The 23199-nt window shown below is 42.4% G+C and overlaps 1 protein-coding gene across 10 annotated transcripts in view; it reads right to left on the reverse strand.

Moving 5' to 3' along the window:
- The window catches only part of EFCAB6 (EF-hand calcium binding domain 6), a 253522-nt gene that overhangs the window by 217474 nt on the left and 12849 nt on the right, over positions 1-23199 (reverse strand). For 6 of the 10 annotated variants that reach the window (XM_082352622.1, XM_082352626.1, XM_082352625.1 and 3 more), the window contains 2 exons: positions 8654-8799; positions 23-234 (listed from right to left, as the gene is read on the reverse strand). In XM_082352622.1, coding sequence (XP_082208748.1) covers positions 23-234; positions 8654-8799 — 358 coding nt within the window. Of the gene's footprint in view, positions 1-22; positions 235-6792; positions 6893-8653; positions 8800-13951; positions 15727-23199 lie in introns of those variants that run through there. The other 4 variants (XM_082352631.1, XM_082352630.1, XM_082352628.1 and 1 more) reach the window with 3 other exon arrangements.

A 23199-nucleotide genomic window follows, 5' to 3' on the forward strand; every position in this document is an offset into this window, starting at 1 on the left:
CTGAGTCTTTTCCGCACTGTACCTGAGCCAGCACATCTTGAAACTGTTCTCTCGTGAGAGGCAGCAGGAAGGTTGTGATGACTCTTCGCAGTTCATTCTTTGTCACCGTCATGTTGTTACTGATGTCGAGCAGGTGAAAGGCTTTCTTCAACTCATCTCCTTTATCAGTAATTTTTTGAAATAAAATCCGTTTAACATCTAAGGATGACAGTATTGGATTTGCAACAGCTGTGGCTGTAAAAGAGAGACAGCTATTTATTAAACGCTCTTAAAGCTAAGACAATAAAAAGCATTTCACTGTGTACTAGAATCCAACAAACTTCTAAACAGTATTTCTTCTACTATATCTAGGTTTACAAGTAGATGACCCGCAATGGCAAATCTGCAGTCATTTGTTGCACCTCTGAAATTTACATTTCAATCAACATAAAATAATAGTAATAACATTAGAAAAAAAAAGCAAAGATAATCTTCCCTATAAAGGACCTATGTCACTACAAGTGAAAAACATGGATATTGAAATAAAACTTAGTTAAGAATCAATTTTGTCTCAAATAAATCTTCAAAATATCATATTCACTTTTCATCCCCTTGCCAATTTTTTAGGGAAAAACATGTAATTCTTAAATCTACAACCTTTTCCTTTCAAAGACAAGGAAGAGGTGAGAATCCCTGGATACTAAAGGATAATGAAGAATGTTTAGTTCTCTAATGAGCTTGCAGGGCGCCTGCACTTTCTGGTGGGGAAAGGGGTCCCAGCTGTAATGGTTTAGGTCCCGGAGTCCCTGTGCCACCAAAGGGCAGCTGACACCCTACAGACAAACACAGTAACTACAAATTAACTCATGGTGCCCATCGGTATCATAAACATGAAGACGTGATTAGTCCCTTTCAATATTTTATAACCTACTAGGTAAAGCGGAGGCTAAGAACCATGGTAGCTTGGTAAATCTCTTATATCTATTAATGAGATTGCAAAGGCTTGGTGACCATAGTTCATTTAGTACCTCTGTCTTACATAGTAAATTCTGGACACGTTAAATGTCTCGAACATTGCCTCATTTTTTGTCAAACTGTTCACAGCAGAAGCTAGGGGAGGATGGCTCTAGTTATTTCCCTTTAAATGAGAATTTCTTATCAAGCTATGGAAGCTTCCTGGCATGAGGACAATGACGGCTTTAGTCTTGGGGTGACCTGGGCCAGAGGATGGATTCAAAGCGCCAACGTGGACCTTCCCAGAGGCAGTGAGGGATCTGCTCACAGCTGTAGGATGGCTGAGCTGCCTTCCGGTTGAGGCGGTAACAGAGAAGATACCAGCGCCCACACATGTCGTGAAGACCTTACGAGTCCTAACCTCAGGAGAAGCAGCGTGGCGGGTCCTGGGGACCACCTCCATCCTTCCAGGGGCTGTGCTGGCCGTCACTGATACCCACCTTCCCTGATGCTTGCTCACCGTGCACACACGAGGCCTGTGCCCAGTGCTGGGGATGGCTCAGCTCACGATGCCCACGGCCTCCCGCAGGGAGGGGATTACTTAACTGGGATACACTGGAGATCCAAAACATAGAGTGGTTGGTTTGGGGTGACAGGAGGAGGGTCTCAGGAAAATCTTCTTAGAGGACAGAGTGACACTTCCACTGCAATGTTGTGTTCCCTGAGAGCGAGAGGGGCTGGAAGTGGGGCTGCTGTGGAGGACAGCCAGGAGGGGACACGCAGAGCAGGCACCAGCCAGGAGAGGAGACTGGGAAAGTCAGCAGGAGCCAAGGCACGCGGTCCTGTCCTCTGGCTTTGTGCTCTGGTTACGGGATGCTACAGCGGGATTGTCATCGAGAGGATAACACAACCCAATTTTCATTCTTAAACTTCACTCTGGTATCACATGGGAGAGAAACAGAAAGGGGAGGAGAGTGACGGTATAAGAGAAGCTGGGTAATTAGAGCCAGCTCAGACAGGTCTTAAGTGAGGTCCACACTAATGTGATGGTCGGCGAGTGAAAAGCCGGGATGAATAAAAGAGATGTTAAAATAGAGGCGGTAGAGTCTACAGAACCTTCTGATTTGACGTGTCGGGTGAGGCAGGAGAAGAGGATGAATGAAGTTCGTGCACCTGGCGTGGGTGGCTGGGTGAGCGGTGAGAAAGCAAACACGGACGACGTGGCCAATGGGATCTCCCAAGATGGCCACAGCAAGATCCCCACCACACGTGCTTCTCTTACGATATCGTGTTAACTCTCTGCCCATCAAAAAGCGGGGCGTATGTTCCTTCCCCTTAAATCCGGATGAGTCTGTGACTAGAGCAGAACTGACACTACGTGATTTCCAAGACACAGTCACAGAAAGTACTACAGCTTCTGTCTGGTCCTGAGATGCTCACCCAGTCCCCATGCTGTGAGGAGGTCAAGGAGTCACACAGGGAAGCCACGTGTAGGTGGCTGGCCAACGGCCCCAACTGAGCTTCCAGCCAAGAGCACCAACTGCTGGCCACTCGAGGAGCCAGCCTCCAGGTGGTTCCAGCCACAGAGGTCAAGTCGCCCCCAGCCTTGGCACCTCTCCCTCTGACGTGCACAGAGCAGAGACAAGCCATGCCTGGGACCCGCTTATATTGCAGATCTGTCAACAAAATACACGATTGTTGCGATTTCAAGCCTCTATGTTTGGTCGAGTTTGTTCATAGCAATGGACACCTGGAACAGAAGAGAAAAGTTGGCGGGAAAGCGAATGAGCTCCGTTTGGGGTATCTAAGTGGGGATGTCCATTTGAAAACTGAACACATAAATCTAGAGGTCAGAGAGGGTGGGGCTGGGATGCGGGCGTGAGAACTGGCTGTGTGGGAGCCCTAGGGAAGCAGGCAGGGAGAGAAGAAAGCCTTTCCAAACACTGACTTTTAAGGGTGTGGAATTTCATTTATTCAAAAAATATTTCTGAGCATCTGTCATACTTCAGCCACTGCTCTAGGCACTGAAGGTACTGCCGTGAATGAGACAGGAAGCTCTGCTCTTGGAAAGCTTTGACTCTGGAGGGGGAAGCAAAACAAGAAACAGACAAATGAGTGATGAGGTAACGGTAGATAGTGCCAAGTGCCGCAAAGGCAGCAGGACAAACCAACGAGGTGGGGGGCAGCCGGGGAGCTTAGGACGGGGGTCACGACGGAGCTGCTGCTTTGTTACGGGTGGCGTTTCGGGATGTGGAACCAGATGTTCACCCAGGAGAAGACAGACAGGCAGAAGAGGGCTGGGCACAGAGCCTGGGCGAGGAGGGACTTAAATCTCCCACAAGAACTCCAAGGATGCTTGGTGTGCAGGAGTGGCTGCCTGCATCCCTCTGCGGTTCTGACTGTCGCTTCGAACCCCAGAAGCAGCTGATTCACATGGCGGAGCTGCAGGGCTCCACATTAGCTGGTGAAGAGGATTTCCCCCTCTGCCCACCCAGCCTGGAATTCCTCCTCCTGCAGCCAGCGTCACAGAGGGACCCCTTCATGTCTTTATGTCTCCATCTTGAAATCTTTTTTCAGACTTTTCATGCGCATTTTCAGTTGCTTTCCAAGCAGCCCCATCTTGGCAATCAATAATTCTAATTTTGAAGTCTCAGAAATATTGCCTTGAAACTACTTGAGTTCACTTGAGGGCAGACTTTTTATTTCACAAGCCTAATGCAACTTCTGGAATTTAAAATGAAAGCGGTAGCCAAACTTGCACAACCTGCTGGTGGGAGTACTAATTGATATGATCTCTCTGGAGGGGAATTTGACAAAATTTTCTACATCCGTTTAGGATACAGAAAGTCACAGCAGATTGTCATTCTGACCCTGGCAATGAGAACAAGTAGGATAAGCTAAAAAAAGAGAGGGGTTTGAAACCCACCAAAGAACTGAGGGTACAAATAAACTAAACTCCAGAAAGGACCAGCCACTCCTCAGAGAGAAAACACCCATGACTCCTTTCATCCTTGCAGAGCCTTGGGAAGAGAAGCAGATTCACTCTACACAGGGGTATGGAGAAAACAAGCAATTACTTAGTAGCCACGTGGACCGATCCCGTGGATTTGCATCCCAAGAGCCTCAGTCACAGAGCGAGTCTGCACCCGTCCCCTTGGGCCTTCACACGTTGCACAGGAAGCACCCCAAAGCTGGGAGTGAGGCGGGAGAGCTGTGTGATATGCCCCGAGGGATGCAGGGTCTTCCCTAAGTGTCAGGCAGCTGCTCACCGTGCCTGAGTACCGACCAGCGGCAAACCCCTCTGAAGTGTACGGGGCCCTCACCGAGTGCACCTCAGCAGCCCACTGCAACTGCAGGCAGGGCGGCAGGGCGGAGGGCGACCTCCTAAGGTGTGCGAAGCTAGCAGCTGAGCTGGAGGACAAAGAGAGCTCCCCAGAAACCCTCCAAAAGTGGCAGGAGGGCTGGAAAGCAGAGGGCCCGCCACAGGATGCCAAGCTGGCAGCCAGACTGTGAAGCAGAGATGGCCGGAGTCTCAGCAGCGCTCAGATCGCAAGGCCTGTTGAGGGGAAGCATTTGAAACAAGGGGTCACGTGAATCTAACCAAAACTGCAACCAAATCCAGACACAGCTCAACTGAGAAATTAAACTGAGCCAGCCCACCTCACCAGAAGCCTGAACAGAAGGGGCACTCCTTCTTCTGGTGGTAAATATGATTGACTTCTGTCTCTACTCTTTTTTACATAAATGTCTGGTGTTAAATCCTTTTAAAATTGCAAGACAAGTAAACAAAGAAAAGGTGACCTGATCAAGAGCAAAAAAGAATCACCCGAAGACCCACAGAGAGAACAGATGTAGAAACGATCAGGTATTTAAACCAAGAAGGACAAATATGTTAAAGAGATTAAGGGAAAACTGAAAAAATGCTGAACACTAGGGAATTTCAGCAGAGAAGTGGAAACTATTTTTTTAAAGCACATGAAAAAGCTAGAAATTAAAAATACAATATCAAAGCGAAGAGCTCATTTAATTTGTTTAACGGCAAAACTGTACACAGTAGAAGAAAGGACTAGTGAATAGAAAGTCAGGTCAACAGAAATTATTCAGATTGAAACATAAGCATAAAGCAAAAAACATCTTAAAAGGAAACAGGGTGTCTAATATCTGTGGCTCACAGATTCACCCATGAATTGTGCTTTCTTTAATATGAGTTATATAAGTACACGTCTACAGGTGTGTGTGCATGCATGACACGCATGAGAGACAGGCCAGCCAAACACTTAATGGTGACCAACTCTGGAGAGAAAAGGGGTGCTAGGAGACATTATATATGTATGTATATAATTTTTATTTAAATATATTTGTTTTCTATATATATAATTTTTATTTAGAAAAGAAAAAAATAATTCAGTACTTTAAAAAAAACGTAAATAAAAGGCAAATGACAAATGAAAAAAGATACTGATGGCACATAAGGCAGATAAAGGATTAATATTTTTAATACAGAGAGCTCATACAAATAACTAAAAAGACCAACCCACAGTGGGTAAATGGGCAAAGGACATGAACAGGCAGCTGACAAAAGAAAGACATAAACCTGATGAACTTGACAATCAAAGTTAACCTCACCATTAGAGAAATGCAGATTAAAATCACAACAGAATATTGTTTATGCATATCAAATGGACAAAATGTAAGAGATAATATTCTGTGTTAGGATATTCAGAAACAAGTACTTTTTTTTTTTTAACATCTTTATTGGAGTATAATTGCTTTACAATGGTGTGTCAGTTTCTGCTTTATAACAAAGTGAATCAGTTATACATATACATATGTTCCCACCTCTCTTCTCTCCTGCATCTCCCTCCTTCCCGCCCTCCCTATCCCACACCTCTAGGTGGTCACAAAGCACAGAGCTGATCTCCCTGTGCTATGCGGTTGCTTCCCACTAGCTATCTACGTTTGGTAGTGTATATATGTCCATGCCACTCTCTCTCTTTGTCACATCTTACCCTTCCCCCTCCCCATATCCTCAAGTCCATTCTCTAGTAGGTCTGTGTCTTTATTCCCATCTTGCCACTAGGTTCTTCATGACCTTTTTTTTTTTTTCCTTAGATTCCATATATATGTGTTAGCATACTGTATTTGTTTTTCTCTTTCTGACTTACTTCACTCTGTATGACAGACTCTAACTCCATCCACCTCACTACAAATAACCATTTCGTTTCTTTTTATGGCTGAGTAATATTCCATTGTATATATGTGCCACATCTTCTTTATCCATTCATCCGATGATGGACACTTAGGTTGCTTCCATGTCCTGGCTATCGTAAAGAGAGCTGCAGTGAACATTTTGGTACATGACTCTTTTTGAATTATGGTTTTCTCAGGGTATATGCCCAGTAGTGGGATTGCTGGGTCGTATGGTAGTTCTATTTTTAGTTTTTTAAGGAACCTCCATACTGTTCTCCATAGTGGTTGTATCAATTTACATTCCCACCAACAGTGCAAGAGTGTTCCCTTTTCTCCACACCCTCTCCAGCATTTATTGAGAAACAAGTACTTTTAAATACTACTTGTGGGGATGTGCAGTACAAGCTTCCAAAAGGCAATTCGGTGGTGCTCACGAGCCTTAAGAGTGTGGATGCCCTTTAATCCAGTAATCCCACTTCATTCCATTCTTCTTTGTACTGTCAGAAAGCTAGTTAAACTAAGATACACCCAAAGTATACTCTAGGCGTGGAGCTATTGAGCTGGAAGAGATTTATTCTGGATGACAACTGTTTGTGTTGGAAATTGCCAGTTATCCCTCAACATCCATTCTCCCCTCTTTCCTGAGATTTGGACAGACACATGGCCCACCTGAAATAGTCTCTCTGGTAGATGCCTGTGGCCTCTCACTGATGCAGATGAGCACAGGTGGCGAGTGTGACCTGTGACTAGAATGCCTTTCTTCCGGTCCATCCTTTCACTACGTCCCTCTGAGTCCTTCTGGTTCCTCAGGCTGTGCACTCACAGCGCTTTGTACGTGCTTCTGGACCGGCACTGGTATTGTTCTGCTGGAATTCTTCCTCTCCCTCTCAAGACTGTGGGATCCTCCAGGGCAGACCCTCTACCGGACCCGTCTCTTTATCCTCCGTCCCTGTGACAGTTCTTGTCACATATTAGGGCTCAGAAAATGTTTGTGAAGGAAGGGAGGGAGGGAGGAATGAACAAATGAAAAGACACATTTTTGGGAAATTATAATGTCAAATTTTATTGCTTTAAAACTGAGTGATCGGGACTTCCCTGGTGGCGCAGTGGTTGAGAATCTGCCTGCCAATGCAGGGGACACAGGTTCGAGCCCTGGTCTGGGAAAATCCACATGCCGCAGAGCAACTGGGCCCATGAGCCACAACTACTGAGCCTGCGCGTCTGGAGCCTGTGCTCCGCAACAAGAGAGGCCACGATAGTGAGAGGTCCGCGCACCGCGATGAAGAGTGGCCCCCACTTGCCACAACTAGAGAAAGCCCTCGCACAGAAACAAAGACCCAACACAGCCATGAATAAATAAATAAATAAATAAATATTTTAAAAAAAAAAAAAGGAAATGAGGAAGCTTCTGCTTCCTGCCATGAAAAAAAAAAAAAAACTGAGTGATCCAAATCAATTAAAATTTTACATCCACACAAAAATCTGCACGCAAATGTCTATAGCAGCTTTATTCATAATTGCCAAGGCATGAGAGCAACCAAGATGTCCTTCAGTAGTGAATAAACTGTTGTACATCCATACAAGAGAATATTATTCAGAGAAAAAAAGAAATGAACTATCACATCATGAAAAGACATGAAGGAGCCTTAAGTGCGTACTGCTAAGTGAAAGAAGCCAATCTGAAAATGCTACGGACTGTATGATTCCAACTAAATGACATTCTGAAAAAAGGCAAAACTACGGAGACAGTAAGAAGACCAATGGTTGCCTGAGATTGCGGGGCGGAGGGATGAATAGGCAGAGCACAGAGGATTCTCAGGGCAGTGAAACTACTCTGTATGAAGCAGTAACAGCAGACACATGTCATTATACGTTTATCAAAACCCAAAGAACGTACAACACAAAGACTGCGAACTCTAATAATGTGTCAATAATGGCTCATCAATTCTAATGAATGTACCACACTAATGCCAATGCTGGTAATAAGGGAAACTGGGGATGGGGAGTAAAGAGGTGTATGGGAATTCTCTGTACTTTAGCTCAGTTTTTCTGTAAACCTAAAACTACTCAGGGAGTTCTCTGGCAGTCCAGTGGTTAGAACTCGGCACTCTCACTCCCGTGGCCCAGGTTCTATCCCTGGTCAGGGAACTAAGATCCCACAAGCCACACAGTGTGGCCAAAAAAAAAAAAAAAAAACTACTCAAAAAATATAGTCTATTAATTAAGAAAAAACTGAGGAGTGAGGCGGTATACTAGATAACATAGTAGTTAATTCCATGGATCCTGGAATCACACTGTCTGGGTACAAATCCCAACCCTGCTACCTAAAAGCTATGCAACTTTTGGGCAAGTGGCTTGATAAACCTGTATCTCAGATTCCCCACAAAGAAAACTGGGACAATAACAGAATTTATTTCACAGCTTTACTGTGAGGATTAAATGTCATGAGAGGCCTTTGTACAGAGTCTAGTACATACTAAACATACATAATGATATCTACTGTTAGTATCATTTGCTCAGGAATACTCACATGAAGAAGGTCTGAACATATGTTGGAAACCATTCCTTGAATACACTCTACATGGTGAAGAGTGGGGTCTTAAATGCGTGAATTTTTGTGTGTGAGGATACAAAGTATGCCAATCTGGTACAACCGCCATTTTGCACGTTAAATCCCTGTGATATAAAAAAAAAAAAAAATAGGTTACATTATCTTCAAGCACATCCTAAAAATGTGGCCAACCTCCTATCTATTCCTTTTCTGAGAGGGCAGCTGGAGACTGTAAAAATGCCGCTAGTCATGACCTTCTTGCCAATGTTTCAAAGACTATTCTTAAAGGGAACACAGAATTGTGATTTTAGACTCACTTTTATAGCAGATCCAATAATCTTCAAAAATGGGACAACAAAGAGGCATTTGGATAGGAAAACCCACCTGCACCTCAACTACCAGTGACTCATTTCTTGGGGGGGTGGGCAGCAGGGGTGGAAAGTTTGGGTACTCTGAGCTCTCTTGAAGTGCCTCACTGAACATCCAACACACAAGTCAGAGGCACAGCTGGGGAAAACAGCACCAAAAATGGTGGAGTAAGGACCTCTGAAAATCATCTCCAAAAAAGTAATGAGAACACTGGCAAAAACTGTCAGAATCAGCTGTTTCAGAACTCTGGAAATTAACCAAAGGTTTGCAGCAATCTGGGGAGTGCTTACTCGTGAGAGATGCCGGAATCTCAGAATGAACACCAAGTTTTATGGCATTTTAACTTCCCCTATTCCCATCTCCCCTCACCCCCAAGTCTGCAATAGCCTTGAAACCACCATCCTACAATCACAGTGAAAACCCAGCAGACTGCCAGGCACTGGAAGGGAAACAACAGGGTTGAAACTCCTTCAAAGCCCCATTATCAGAAAATTTTCATTATATGACTTACCTGATGGCCCCCTGAAAGACCCCTCTCACAAGGCTGTCTTTATTTGAACTGATTCAGAGCTTGCCCAGTGAGAACAAGCTATTGTCAAAAGGCATTTGCTGAAAAAAATTCAGGGGCAATTGTTTAAAATTTTAACTGCCTGAGCGGGTGGATAACAGACAGAGCAAATAATAGCCTAACCAAAAAGCTTAAACCGAAAAGCTAGGGAGTGAGATGTCCGTAGGGGCTTTGAGAAGCTCCCACGTATTCCTGGGAATCTAGAAGGCTGTGAGCATGTCCAGGGCTATGTGCTTGCCTAGGAAAGACCTGAGAAGGCCCTAAGCTCCCAGCTCTGGCTGACCTTGAGGTTCTGCACAAGCAGGAGGTGGAGGTTGAGGCTGTAAACTGCCTGGTTGAGTGTTGACAGAATGCTCCAACACACACCAAGAGCCCCTCGGCAAAGACTGGAAGACCGTTGTGTCCAGGCGTTTAAGGAAACCTCTGTCCCATCACACACTGACCAATAAGCTAACCAGTCAGGGACTTCAGTGGCCACACGTGACAAACAATACAGACCTTACAAAGTTAGTTTAGAAAAGTCACTAAACAAACAAAACACGGAAAGGAGGGAGAATATGATTTTGAGAACTGCCACATTCTTAAAATGTCTAGTTTCCAACAAAAATTTTATGAGACATGCAACAAAAAAAAAGTACGGCCCACACATACCTATCTTCAGAAACCATACAAGCAAGAAAAGAGTGGAATGAAACATTTAAACTGTCAAAAGGAAAAAAAAAACCCCACCAACCTAGAATTCTGTATCCAGCGAAATAGCCTTCAGATTTAAAGACAAAGACTTGATCATACAAACAAAAATTGAGGAAATGTCACCAGCAGACCTGCTTGTAAGCAGACCTGCTTGTAAGAATTACTAAAATAACTTCTTCAGAGAGAAGAACAAATCATATGGGTCAGAAACTCAGACCTACATAAAGAAAGAAAGAGCATTAGAGAAAGAATAAATGAAGGCAAAATAAACATATATGCACCTAATAACAGAGCCCCAATATACATGAAGTAAAAACTGGTGAACTGAAAGGAGAAACAGACACTTCAACAATAACAGCTGGAGACTTCAGTGCTCACTTTCAGTACGGACACAACAATTAGCCAGAAGATTAACAAGGAAACAGAACACTTGAACAACACTTTCAACCAATTAGACCTAACAGACATCTATAGAGCACTCCACCCAACAACAGAATACACTTTCTTCTCAAGTGGACATGGAACATTCTCCAGGATAGACCATTTGTTAGGCCATAACACAAGTCTCAATAAACTTAAAAGGATTGAAAACATCAAAGTATGTTCTCCAACCACACAGGAATGAAATTAGAAATAAGTATCAAAAAAATGAGGTAATTCACAAATATGTGGAAATTAAACAACACACTCTTAAATAACCAATGAGAAATTAGCAAATACTTTTAGATGAATGAAAATGAAGGCACAACATACCAGAACTTATGGGATGCAGCTAAAGCAGTGCTTAGGGTAAAAATTATAGCTGTAAATGTCTATATTAAAAAGGAAAATTTCAAATTAATAATTTAACCTTCTTCCTCAAGAAACTAGAAAAATAAGAGTAAACTAACCCCAAAGTGAGGAGAATGAAGGAAATAATAAAGGTTAGAGCAGAAATAAAAAAAATCAAATTTAGAAAAACAATAGAGAAAGCCAACAAAATTAAAAGTTAGCTCTTTAAAAGATCAGCAAACTGCCAAATTTTTAGCTAGACGGACCAGGAAAAAGTGAGAAACATTCAAATTACTAAAATCAAGAATGAAAGAGAAGACATTACTATTGACCTCACCAAAAAAAGGATTCTAAGGGAATACTATGAACAATTAATTGTATGCCAACAAATTAGATAACCTACATGAAATGGAAAATTCTTTAAAAAATGCAAGCTACTGAACCTGACTAAAAAGGAAACAGAAAATCTGAATAGACCTAAAACAAAAGACTGAATTAGCAGTCAAAAAACTTCTTTCAAAAAAACCCAGGACCAGATGGGTTCGCTGGTGAATTCTACCGAGTATTTAAAGAAGAATAATTAAAACCAATTCTTCAAAAACTCTTCCAAAAAACAGAAAAGGAGAGAACACTTTCCAACACATTCTATGAGGCCAGTATGACATCGATACCAAAACCAGACAAAGACACCAAAAGAGAAAGCTAAAGGCTAATATTCCTTACGAATACAGGAAATATCCTCAACAAAGCACAAACATACTGAATCCAGCAACATTAAAAAGAATTAGACATCATGACCAAGTGAGATTTATCCCAGGAATGCAAGAATGGCTGAACATAGGTGGTCACAAGGCACCGAGCTGATCTCCCTGTGCTATGCAGCTGCTTCCCACTAGCTATCTAGTCTACCAAATGTAAATTAGATAGCTAGTGGGAAGCAGACGCATAGCACAGGGAGATCAGCTCAGTGCTTTGTGACCACCTAGAGGGGTGGGATAGGGAGGGTGGAAGGGAGATGCAAGAGGGAGGGGATATGGGGATATATGTGTACATATAGCTGATTCACTTTGTTATACAGCAGAAACTAACACAACATTGTAAAGCAATTATACTCCAATAAAGATGTTAAAAAAAAAAAAATTAAATTAAAATATATGCCCCTAAAAAAAAAAATGAATGTAATACACACCACATTAATAGAATCAAGAAAAAACACACAACCAACTCAACTGATGCAGAAAAGGTATTTCACAAAATCCTACACCCTTTCACGATAAACACACTCAACAAACTAGAAATAGAAGGGAACTTCCTTGACCTGACAAAGGGCATCAGTGAAAACCAATAGCTAACTTCATACGTAATGATAAAAGAATAAAGGATAAAAGTTTTCCCCTAAGATCAGGAACAAGACAAGAATGTCTATTCAACATTGTACTGCAGGTTCTAGCCAGGGCAACTAGGCAAGAAAATAAATAAAAGGTATCCAGATTGGAGACTAATAAGTAAAACTATCTCTATTTGCTGATAATATGACTTTGTACGTATAAAATCCTTGGGAACACACACACAAACACACACCAAAAACACACAAACACACACAACTATTAGAAATAATAAACAAGTTCAGTAAGGTGCAGGATACAAGATCAATATACAAAAATCATTTAAAAAATTTAAAATATATATATACAAAAATCAACTGTAGTTCTACACAACTGCAATGAACACACTGAAAATAAAATTAAGAAAACAATTCCATGTACAATAGTATCAAAAAGAATAAAATACTTAATAAACTTAACAAAAAGTACACAATTCGTACACTGAAACTACAAAGTATCACTGAAAAGAAATTAAAGAAGATCTGAATAAATGGAAAGACATCCCATGTTTATGGATAAGATTATAATACACCTCAAATTGATCGACAGATTCAATTTAATGCTCATCAAAATCTCAGCTGCCTTTTTTGCTGAAATTGACAAGTTTAGCCTAAAATTCATATAGAAATTTAAGAGATTCAGTATAGCCAAAACAATCTTTAAAAAATAAAAACAAAGTTACAGGGCTTACACTTCCTGATTTCAAAATTTACTACAAAGCAACAGTAGTCAAGACAGTGTGGTGCTGGCATAAGGACAGACATGCAGATCAATGGGATAGAATGGAGAACCTGGAAGCAAACCCTTAAATGTAGCATTAACCGATTTTTGACAAGGGCTGCAAGATCATTCAATGCAGAAAGAATAGTCTTTTCAACAAATGGTGCTGGGACAACTGGATATCCACATACAAAAGAATGAAACTGGACCCCCACTTCATACCACATAAAAAAATTAACTCAAAATCAACCAAAGACCTAAATTTAAGAACTGAAGCTAGAGAGATTGGTTCAAGATGGCAGAGTAGAAGGACGTGCGCTTACTCCCTCTTGCGAGAGCACCAGGATCACAACTAACTGCTGAACAATCATCGACAGGAAGACACTGGAACTCACCAAAAAAGATACCCCACATCCAAAGACAGAGGAGAAGCCACAATGAGACGGTAGGAGGGGCGCAATCACAGTAAAATCAAATCCCGTAACTGCTGTGTGGGTGATTCACAAACTGGAGAACACTTATACCACAGAAGTCCACCCACTGGAGTGAAGGTTCTGAGCCCCACATCAGGCTTCCCAACCTGGGGTCTGGCAATGGGAGGAGGAATTCCTAGAGAATCAGACTTTGAAGGCTAGCAGGATTTGATTGCAGGACTTCGACAGGACTGGGGGAAACAGAGACTCCACTCTTGGAGGGCACACACAAAGTAGTGTGCACATTGGGATCAAGGGGAAGGAGCAGTGACCCCATAGGAGACTGAACCAGACCTACCTGCTAGTGTTGGAGGGTCTCCTGCAGAGGCGGGGGGTGGGTGTGGCTCACCGTGAGGACAAGGACACTGGAAGCAGAAGCTCTGGGAAGTACTCCTTGGCGTGAGCCCTCCCAGAGTCTGCCATTAGCCCCATCAAAGAGCCCAGTTAGGCTCCAGTGTTGGGTCGCCTCAGGCCAAACAACCAACAGGGAGGGAACCCAGCCCCACCCATCAGCAGACAAGCAGATTAAAGTTTTACTGAGCTCTGCCCACCAGAGCAACACCCAGCTCTACCCACCACCAGTCCCTCCCATCAGGAAGCTTGCACAAGCCTCTTAGATAGCCTCATCCACCAGAGGGCAGACAGCAGAAGCAAGAAGAACTACAATCCTGCAGCCTGTGGAACAAAAACCACACTCACAGAAAGACAGACAAGATGAAAAGGCAGAGGGCTATGTACCAGATGACGGAACAAGATAAAGCCCCAGAAAAACAACTAAATGAAATGGAGATAGGCAGCCTTCCAGAAAAAGAATTCAGAATAATGATAGTGAAGATGATCCAGGACCTCGGAAAAAGAATGGAGGCAAAGATTGAGAAGATGCAAGAAATGTTTAACAAAGACCTAGAAGAATTAAAGAACAAACACCTAGAAGAATTAAAAAACAAACAAACAGATATGAACACTGCAATAACTGAAATGAAAAATACAATAGAAGGGATCAATAGCAGAATAACTGAGGCAGAAGAAGAGATAAGTGACCAGGAAGACAGAATGGTGGAATTCATTGCCACAGAACAGAATAAAGAAAAAAGAATGAAAAGAAATGAAGACAGCCTAAGAGACCTCTGGGACAACATTAAATGCAACAACATTTGCATTTTAGGGGTCCCAGAAGGAGAAGAGAGAGAGAAAGGACCCGAGAAAATATTTGAAGAGATTATAGTCGAAAACTTCCCTAACATGGGAAAGAAAACAGCCACCCAAGTCCAGGAAGCACAGAGAGTCCCAGGCAGGATAAACCCAAGGAGAAACGCACCGAGACACATAGTAATCAAATTGACAAAAATTAAAGACAAAGAAAAATTATTGAAAGCAGAAAGGGAAAAACGACAAACAACATACAAGGGAACTCCCGTAAGGTTAACAGCTGATTTCTCAGCAGAAACTCTACAAGCCAGAAGGGAGTGGCATGATATACTTAAAGTGATGAAAGGGAAGAACCTACAACCAAGATTACTCTACCCGGCAAGGATCTCATTCAGATTCGACAGAGAAATCAAAAGCTTTACATACAAGCAAAAGCTAAGAGGATTCAGCACCACCAAACCAGCTCTACAACAAATGCTAAAGGAACTTCTCTAAGTGGGAAACACAAGAGAAGAAAAGGACCTACAAAAACAAACCCATAACAATTTAAAAAATGGTAATAGATACATACATATCGATAAGTACCTTAAACATGAATAGATTAAATGCTCCAACCAAAAGACACAGGCTTGCTGAATGGATACAAAAACAAGACCCATATATATGCTGTCTACAAGAAACCCACTTCAGACCTAGGGACACATACAGACTGAAAGTGAGGGGATGGAAAAAAGATATTCCATGCAAATGGAAATCAAAAGAAAGCTGGAGTAGCAATACTCAGATAAAATAGACTTTAAAATAAAGAATGTTACAAGAGAAAAGGAAGGATACTACATAATGATCAAGGGATCAATCCAAGAAGAAGACATAACAATTATAAATATATATGCACCCAACATAGGAGCACCTCAACGCATAAGGCAACTGCTAATGGCTATAAAAGAGGAAATCGACAGTAACCCGATAATAGTGGGGGACTTGAACACCTCACTTACACCAATGCACAGATCATCCAAACAGAAAGTTAATAAGGAAACACAAGCTTTAAATGACACAACAGACCAGATAGATTTAATTGATATTTATAGGACATTCCATCCAAAAACAGCAGATTACACTTTCTTCTCAAGTGCACACAGAACATTCTCCAGGATAGATCACATCTTGGGTCACAAATCAAGCCTCAGTAAATTTAAGAAAATTGAAATCATATCAAGCATCTTTTCTGACCACAACACTATGAGATTAGAAATCAATTACAGGGAAAAAAAGTAAAAAACACAAACACATGGAGGCTAAACAATACGTTACTAAATAACCAAGAGATCACTGAAAAAATCAAAGAGGAAATCAAAAAATACCTAGAGACAAATGACAACAAAAACACAATGATCCAAAATCTATGGGATGCAGCAAAAGCAGTTCTAAGAGGGAAGTTTATAGCTATACAAGCCTACCTCAAGAAACAAGAAAAATCTCAAATAAACAATCTAACCTTACACCAAAGAGAACTAGAGAAAGAAGAACAAACAAAACCCAAAGTTAGCAGAAGGAAAGAAATCATAAAGATCAGAGCAGAAATAAATGAAATAGAAACAAAGAAAACAATAGCAAAGATCAATAAAACTAAAAGCTGGTTCTTTGAGAAGGTCAACAAAATTGATAAACCATTAGCCAGACTCATCAAGAAAAACAAGGAGAGGACTCAAATCAATAAAATTAGAAATGAAAAAGGAGAAGTTATGACACCGCAGAAATACAAAGCATCCTAAGAGACTACTACAAGCAACTCTATGCCAATAAAATGGACAACCTGGAAGAAATGGACAAATTCTTAGAAAGGTATAAACTTCCAAGACTGAACCAGGAAGAAATAGAAAATATGAACAGACCAACCACAAGTAATGAAATTGAAACTGCGATTAAAAATCTTCCAACAAACAAAAGTCCAGGACCAGATGGCTTCACAGGTGAATTCTGCCAAACATTTAGAGAAGAGCTAACACCCATCCTTCTCAAACTCTTCCAAAAAACTGCAGAGAAAGGAACACTCCCAAACTCATTCTATGAGGTCACCATCACCCTGATACCAAAACCAAAGATACTACAAAAAAGGAAAATTACAGACCAATATCACTCATGAATATAGATGAAAAAATCCTCAACAAAATACTAGCAAACAGAATCCAACAACACATTAAAAGGGTCATACACCATGATCAAGTGGGATTTATCCCAGGGATGCAAGGATTCTTCAATATACGCAAATCAATCAATGTGAAAAACCATATTCACAAATTGAAGAAGAAAAACCATATGATCATCTCAATAGATGCAGAAAAAGCTTTTGACAAAATTCAACACCCACTTATGATAAAAACTCTCCAGAAACTGGGCATAGAGGGAACCTACCTCAACATAATAAAGGCCATATATGACAAACCCACAGCAAACATCATTCTCAATGGTGAAAATCTGAAAGCATTTCCTCTAAGATCAGGAACAAGACAAGGATGTCCACTCTCACCACTATAATTCAACATAGTTTTGGAAGTCCTAGCCATAGCAATCAGAGAAGAAAAAGAAATAAAAGGAATACAAATTGGAAAAGAAGAAGTAAAACTGTCACTGTTCGCAGATGACATGATACTATACATAGAGAATCCTAAAACTGCCACCAGAAAACTACTAGAGCTAATCAATGAATTTGGTAAAGTTGCAGGATTCAAAATCAATGCACAGAAATCTCTTGCATTCCTATACACTAATGATGAAAAATCTGAAAGAGAAATTAAGGAAACACTCCCATTTACCATTGCAACAAAGAGAATAAAATACCTAGGAATAAACCTAACTAGGGAGACAAAAGACCTGTATGCAGAAAACTATAAGACACTGATGAAAGAAATTAAAGATGATACAAACAGATTGAGAGATATATACCATGTTCTTGGATTGGAAGAATCAATATTGTGAAAATGACTATACTACCAAAAGCAATCTACAGATTCAATGCAATCCCTATCAAATTACCAGTGGCATCTTTTACAGAACTAGAACAAAAAATCTTAAAATTTGTATGGAGACACAAAAGACCCCGAATAGCCAAAGCGGTCTTGAGGGAAAAAAACGGAGCTGGAGGAATCAGACTCCCTGACTTCAGACTATACTACAAAGCTACAGTAATCAAGACAATATGGCACTGGCACAAAAACAGAAATATAGATCAATGGAACAGGATAGAAAGCCCAGAGATAAACCCACGCACCTATGGTCAACTAATCTATGACAAAGGAGGCAAGGATATACAATGGAGAAAAGACAGTCTCTTCAATAAGTGGTGCTGGGAAAACTGGACAGCTACATGTAAAAGAATGAAATTAGAACACTCCCTAACACCATACACAAAAATAAACTCAAAATGGATTAGAGACCTAAATGTAAGACCAGACACTATAAAACTCTTAGAGGAAAACATAGGAAGAACACTCTTTGACATAAATCACAGCAAGATCTTTTTTGATCCACCTCCTAGAGTAATGGAAATAAAAACAAAAATAAACAAATGGGACCTAATGAAACTTAAAAGTTTTTACACAGCAAAGGAAACTACAAACAAGATGAAAAGACAACCCTCAGAATGGGAGAAAATATTTGCAAATGAATCAACGGACAAAGGATTAATCTCCAAAATACAAAAACAAACAACCCAATCCAAAAATGGGCAGAAGACCTAAATAGACATTTCTCCAAAGAAGACATACAGATAGCTAAGAAGCACATGAAAAGCTGCTCAACATCACTAATTATCAGAGAAATGCAAATCAAAACAACAATGAGGTATCACCTCACACCAGTTAGAATGGGCATCATCAGAAAATCTACAAACAACAAATGCTGGAGAGGGTGTGGAGAATAGAGAACCCTCTTGCACTGTTGTTGGGAATGTAAATTGATACAGCCACTATGGAGAACAGTATGGAGGTTCCTTAAAAAACTAAAAATAGAATGACCATATGACCCAGCAATCCCACTACTGGGCATATACCCAGAGAAAACCATAATTCAAAAAGACACCCCAATATTCACTGCAGCACTATTTACAATAGCCAGGTCATGGAAGCAACCTAAATGCCCATCAACAGACAAATGGATAAAGAAAATGTGGTACATATATACAATGGAATATCAGCCATAAAAAGGAATGAAATACTGAATCATGCTACAACAAAAATGAATCTTGAAAATATTAGGCTAAGGCAGACCCAAAAGACCATTTACTATATGATTCAATTGATATAAGACGTGCAGAGTAAGTAAATCTATAGAAACAGAAAGTAGGTTAGTGATTACCAAGGGCTAAAGGAAGGGGGAAATGGGACTGCTAATGGGTATGCAGTTTCTTTGGGGGTGACAAAAGTTAGGTAGTGGTGATGGTCACACAACTTTGTGAATATACTAAAAGCCACGAAATTGTATACTTTAAAAGGATTCATTTTATGGTATGTGAATTACATCAGAATTAGAAAGAAAAAGGAGGGGGAGGAGAAGAGGGAGGGGGAGGAGGGCAGAAGAAGTAGCAGCACTTGGTGGACAAAGAGAGAAGCTGCCCCCCTGGACACCTCTGGCATAGGGGATGCCTTCTCAATAATTTTTAAGGTAATATGTTTACCTGATGGTTATTGAGAATGTGATTAAAAGACCTTAGAGGAAGCAAGGCCAAGGCCGGACACAAAACCAGATGCATCCCAGAGACAGTCCCGGGGGATGTCCTGTTTATCTTGGGCGCTGTGGGTCTCACCCAGGCTCACGCCCCCACTGTTAGAGTGAACCTGGCTGCGCTCCCATGCCCACCAGCAGAAGGCCCTGGCGCTCAGTGGTCACCACGTTATTACATGCAGTTATGAATTTATAACTCATAGATTCTGCCAGTCTGTGGCTCATTGGCATTTCAAAACTCAGGCCAAATTTTCTGCTCATTCCTTTCTGGCCACTCTCAGCATAAGAGCAAGAAACAAAACTCTCCCTTGCCTCAAGTGAATCAGGAAGCCTAAGTTCTTGCTCTACAGGGAAGTTTTATAGCCATCAATTGTCTGAGGCTCCTAACTTGGCTATCCTTCTCAGCAAAAAAAAAAAAAAAATTCCCTACTGGGCTTCACATTTAAACGCAAGTGCGTAATGAATAATATTCAAAAACAGATGAATGTGCACGGCACTATACGAGTATAGAGAATCAGGCTAGGCAACACCTCTAAAGCACTTGATCTGAAGAATCTCAAGTTTACAGGGTTGAAGAAATGAATCAGAACTTTTTCATGTATAGGAAATCCACATTGGCCAGTGCTCTGCTTCCCTCTCTTCGGGCAGCCCTGACTACCTGGCATGGTATCAGTCTGGACCTGTCTTATCTGCCACCATCCGTTGGCAGGTCCCTGTGGGCAGGGACCGTATCAGGGCTGATGCCATGTGAGGCTGAGAGCTTCATCCAGAGTCCCACATACATCCTTCTTCAACTAGGTACATTTAACTGAACTGAAACCTAGAATCACAACATAGGTAAATTTCCAGAAGAACGTGGCTTGGTACATGTTCATACAGTCAAAATGTGTTTATTAATCTCCTTCTAGAAGCTTGTGGGTCAATGAACAAAACTGGCACAATCATGGGCCTCATGGACCTTATATTCTAGTAATGGAAGACACACAGTAAATAAAGTAAGTAAATTATACACATGCATAAGGGCTATAGAGATAAATGGAGCAGAGGAGGAAAACAGGTGACACTGAGCAGAGATCTGAAGGGAACAATGCCATGAGGAGGACAAAGAGGCAGCAGGAGGCTGGCTGGAGGAAAACCACATGGGTCCCCGCGAGCCTCAGGCTGTAAGGGATGGGTGAAGCCGCTGGAGGGTTATGTACAGAGAAGAGGGTTACACAGAGGGTTATGACCTGGCCTTTGCATTTAAAGCATCCCTCTGGCTGTGTGTCAAGAATAGATCTACATTTGGGGAGGGAGGGAGACGCAAGAGGGAAGAGATATGGGGACATATGTATATGTATAACTGATTCACTTTGTTATAAAGCAGAAACTAACACACCATTGTAAAGCAATTATACTCCAATAAAGATGCTAAAAAAAAAAAAAAAAAAAGATCTACAGAGGCAAGAGAGGAAACAGGAAGTCCAGTTACAAGTCTACTGCAATCATCCATGCAAGAGAAGCTGTAGCTTGGACCAGGGTGCTTTTGGAGAAAGTGTTGAAAAATGATCAGATTCCAGACACATTCTGAAGGAAGAGCCAATGTATTTCCTTACAGATGTAACCTGGCAGGCAAGAAAAAGCCTGGATCGAATGGCTATTAACTGAGATGGGAGAGACCGTAGGTAGGTCAGGTGTGGAGGGGAAGATCAAGAATTCCTTCTGGACATATTACAGTTGAGATGCTTATTCAATAGCCCAGTGGAGAGACTGAATAGGCAGTTGGATGTATGAGGGATGAAGACAGAAGTTTGGGGATTGTCAGCATACAATGTACATAAAGACATGATATCAGATCAGCCCACCAGAAAAATAGGTGTAAAAAAAGAAAAGCTGCCAGGGCCGAGCCTTGGGGTACGCCGACATTCAGAGCTCAGGGAGATGAGGAGGAACTGGCAAAGGAGACTGAGGGAGAGTGACCAGTGAGAGAGGAGAAAAACCAGGGGACTGGAGTGTCCAGAAAACCAAGAGAAGAAAGTGTGTCAAGGATGTTGTGTGTCAAAGGTTACAGGGATAATCACGTAAGATGAGGACCAAGAACTGCCCTTTGGGTTAAGCCAGGCGGGAACCACCCATGACCCTAATAGTAGCCATGCTGGTGGACCTGGGTGGTTGGGAGAAAGCCTGTCTAAGTGAGTTCAGATAAACTCAGAGGGGAATCAGGGACAGCAGACAGAGACGCCTGTTTCAAGGAGCTCTGCTGTAAAGCAGAAAGGTGGGAACCGGAGGAGGGATGGGGTCAAGAGAGAACCGTCCTTAACACAGGAGAATCAGTAGCCCGTCTGAATACTCGTGATCGCGACCCAGCCTCAGGGCCAAGAGGGATGAAGCAGGAGAGGAGGGAGAGAACGGCTGGTTCCCATAGGTTTGCCTGCGGAGACAGGGTCTCCTCTCGTGGCCGAGCCTCTTCTAGGCGCACGGACCGTTCACGCCTCGTGACCAGGAGAAGAGAGAGCGTGTGAACGAATGCGGAGAGGAGGGCGTGTGGCAGTTCCCTTCTGCTGGTGAAAGCAGCAAGTGAGGACGGGGAAAGGACATGGAATGAAACCGCCGTCTAGAAGGGAAGGCGAGCGGGAGAGCGGGAGAAGTGGCAGGACGGCCAGGAGCGTTGAGAGCCCCCCCGAGGCCCGTGGACGGGAACCCATGGGCCCGCACTCGTGGCGGCGCTGCGTCTCTCCAGCCACATTCAGCTGCACGGCAGGGCCACTGAGTGCGGTTTAATTGGGGTCAGAGTCTTGAAAAGCACACGTGATACGGCAGGGTGAGGGCACGTGCAAGGGACGCGATGACATGGCACAGAGTGCTCGGGAAGGAGCACCACGCATGGCGGGGACGATCGCGCACGTGAGACATCTGGGCAAGACCGAAGAAGAGACAAGAGACTCAAGCTCAGGAAGAATTTTAAGAAGGGAAAAAAATGATTCAAATCCAATTAGCATTTAAGAGGGACTTACTTTGAACCAGGAAATGTGCTTAAGATGGATGAAAAACCCATCATTTAACCCTTCCCAGGCCCAATCACTTACTGCTCTTCCCGTTTCATAGGTGAGGAAACGGGTGCTCAGAGCAGGCAAGCGGTTCGCCCAGGAGCACAATGCTGAACCCCGAGCTGGGTCCAGAGTCAGGCTCTTCCCAGGTATCAAGTTTGCACTGCTGTCAGCAGCCAAGGCTTTCCTGCTGCTTTTTGCAAAATTAACAACAAGTTCCTTGAAGGCAGTGGCGAGTCTCTGGCAAGCCCATTGCTGCCTACACGGCTAAGGTTCTGGTCTCCCGCCTGACCTGCTCTCCAAGCACGGGGGTGGGGGGATCTGCCGTAACTGCCTTCCTCGTTGTGGTTATGGCTGATGCAGTTAACCACTTTATTTTATCCATAAATTCCCTTCCTAATAACAATAAGGCATGCCAGGGCTTTGGCCTCATGCCTTATTACACCACCTGAGGAGTGAGATAATCACCCAGAAATGTACTGCCTGTTGTGCATTTTATTACTTGAATACAAAGAGATTCAATTCAAGAAACACTTAGTTGAAGACAGCACACACAAAAAAAATAGTAATCATATGAAAAGTAATGCCTCCTAATGCTACTGAGTACACTGCAGGGAATAATGCTCTTCCAGCGGGAGAACGGTCTGGA

This window comes from Balaenoptera borealis (assembly GCF_965194805.1).
Source record: "Balaenoptera borealis genome assembly, chromosome: 13".
Lineage (NCBI taxonomy): Eukaryota > Metazoa > Chordata > Mammalia > Artiodactyla > Balaenopteridae > Balaenoptera > Balaenoptera borealis.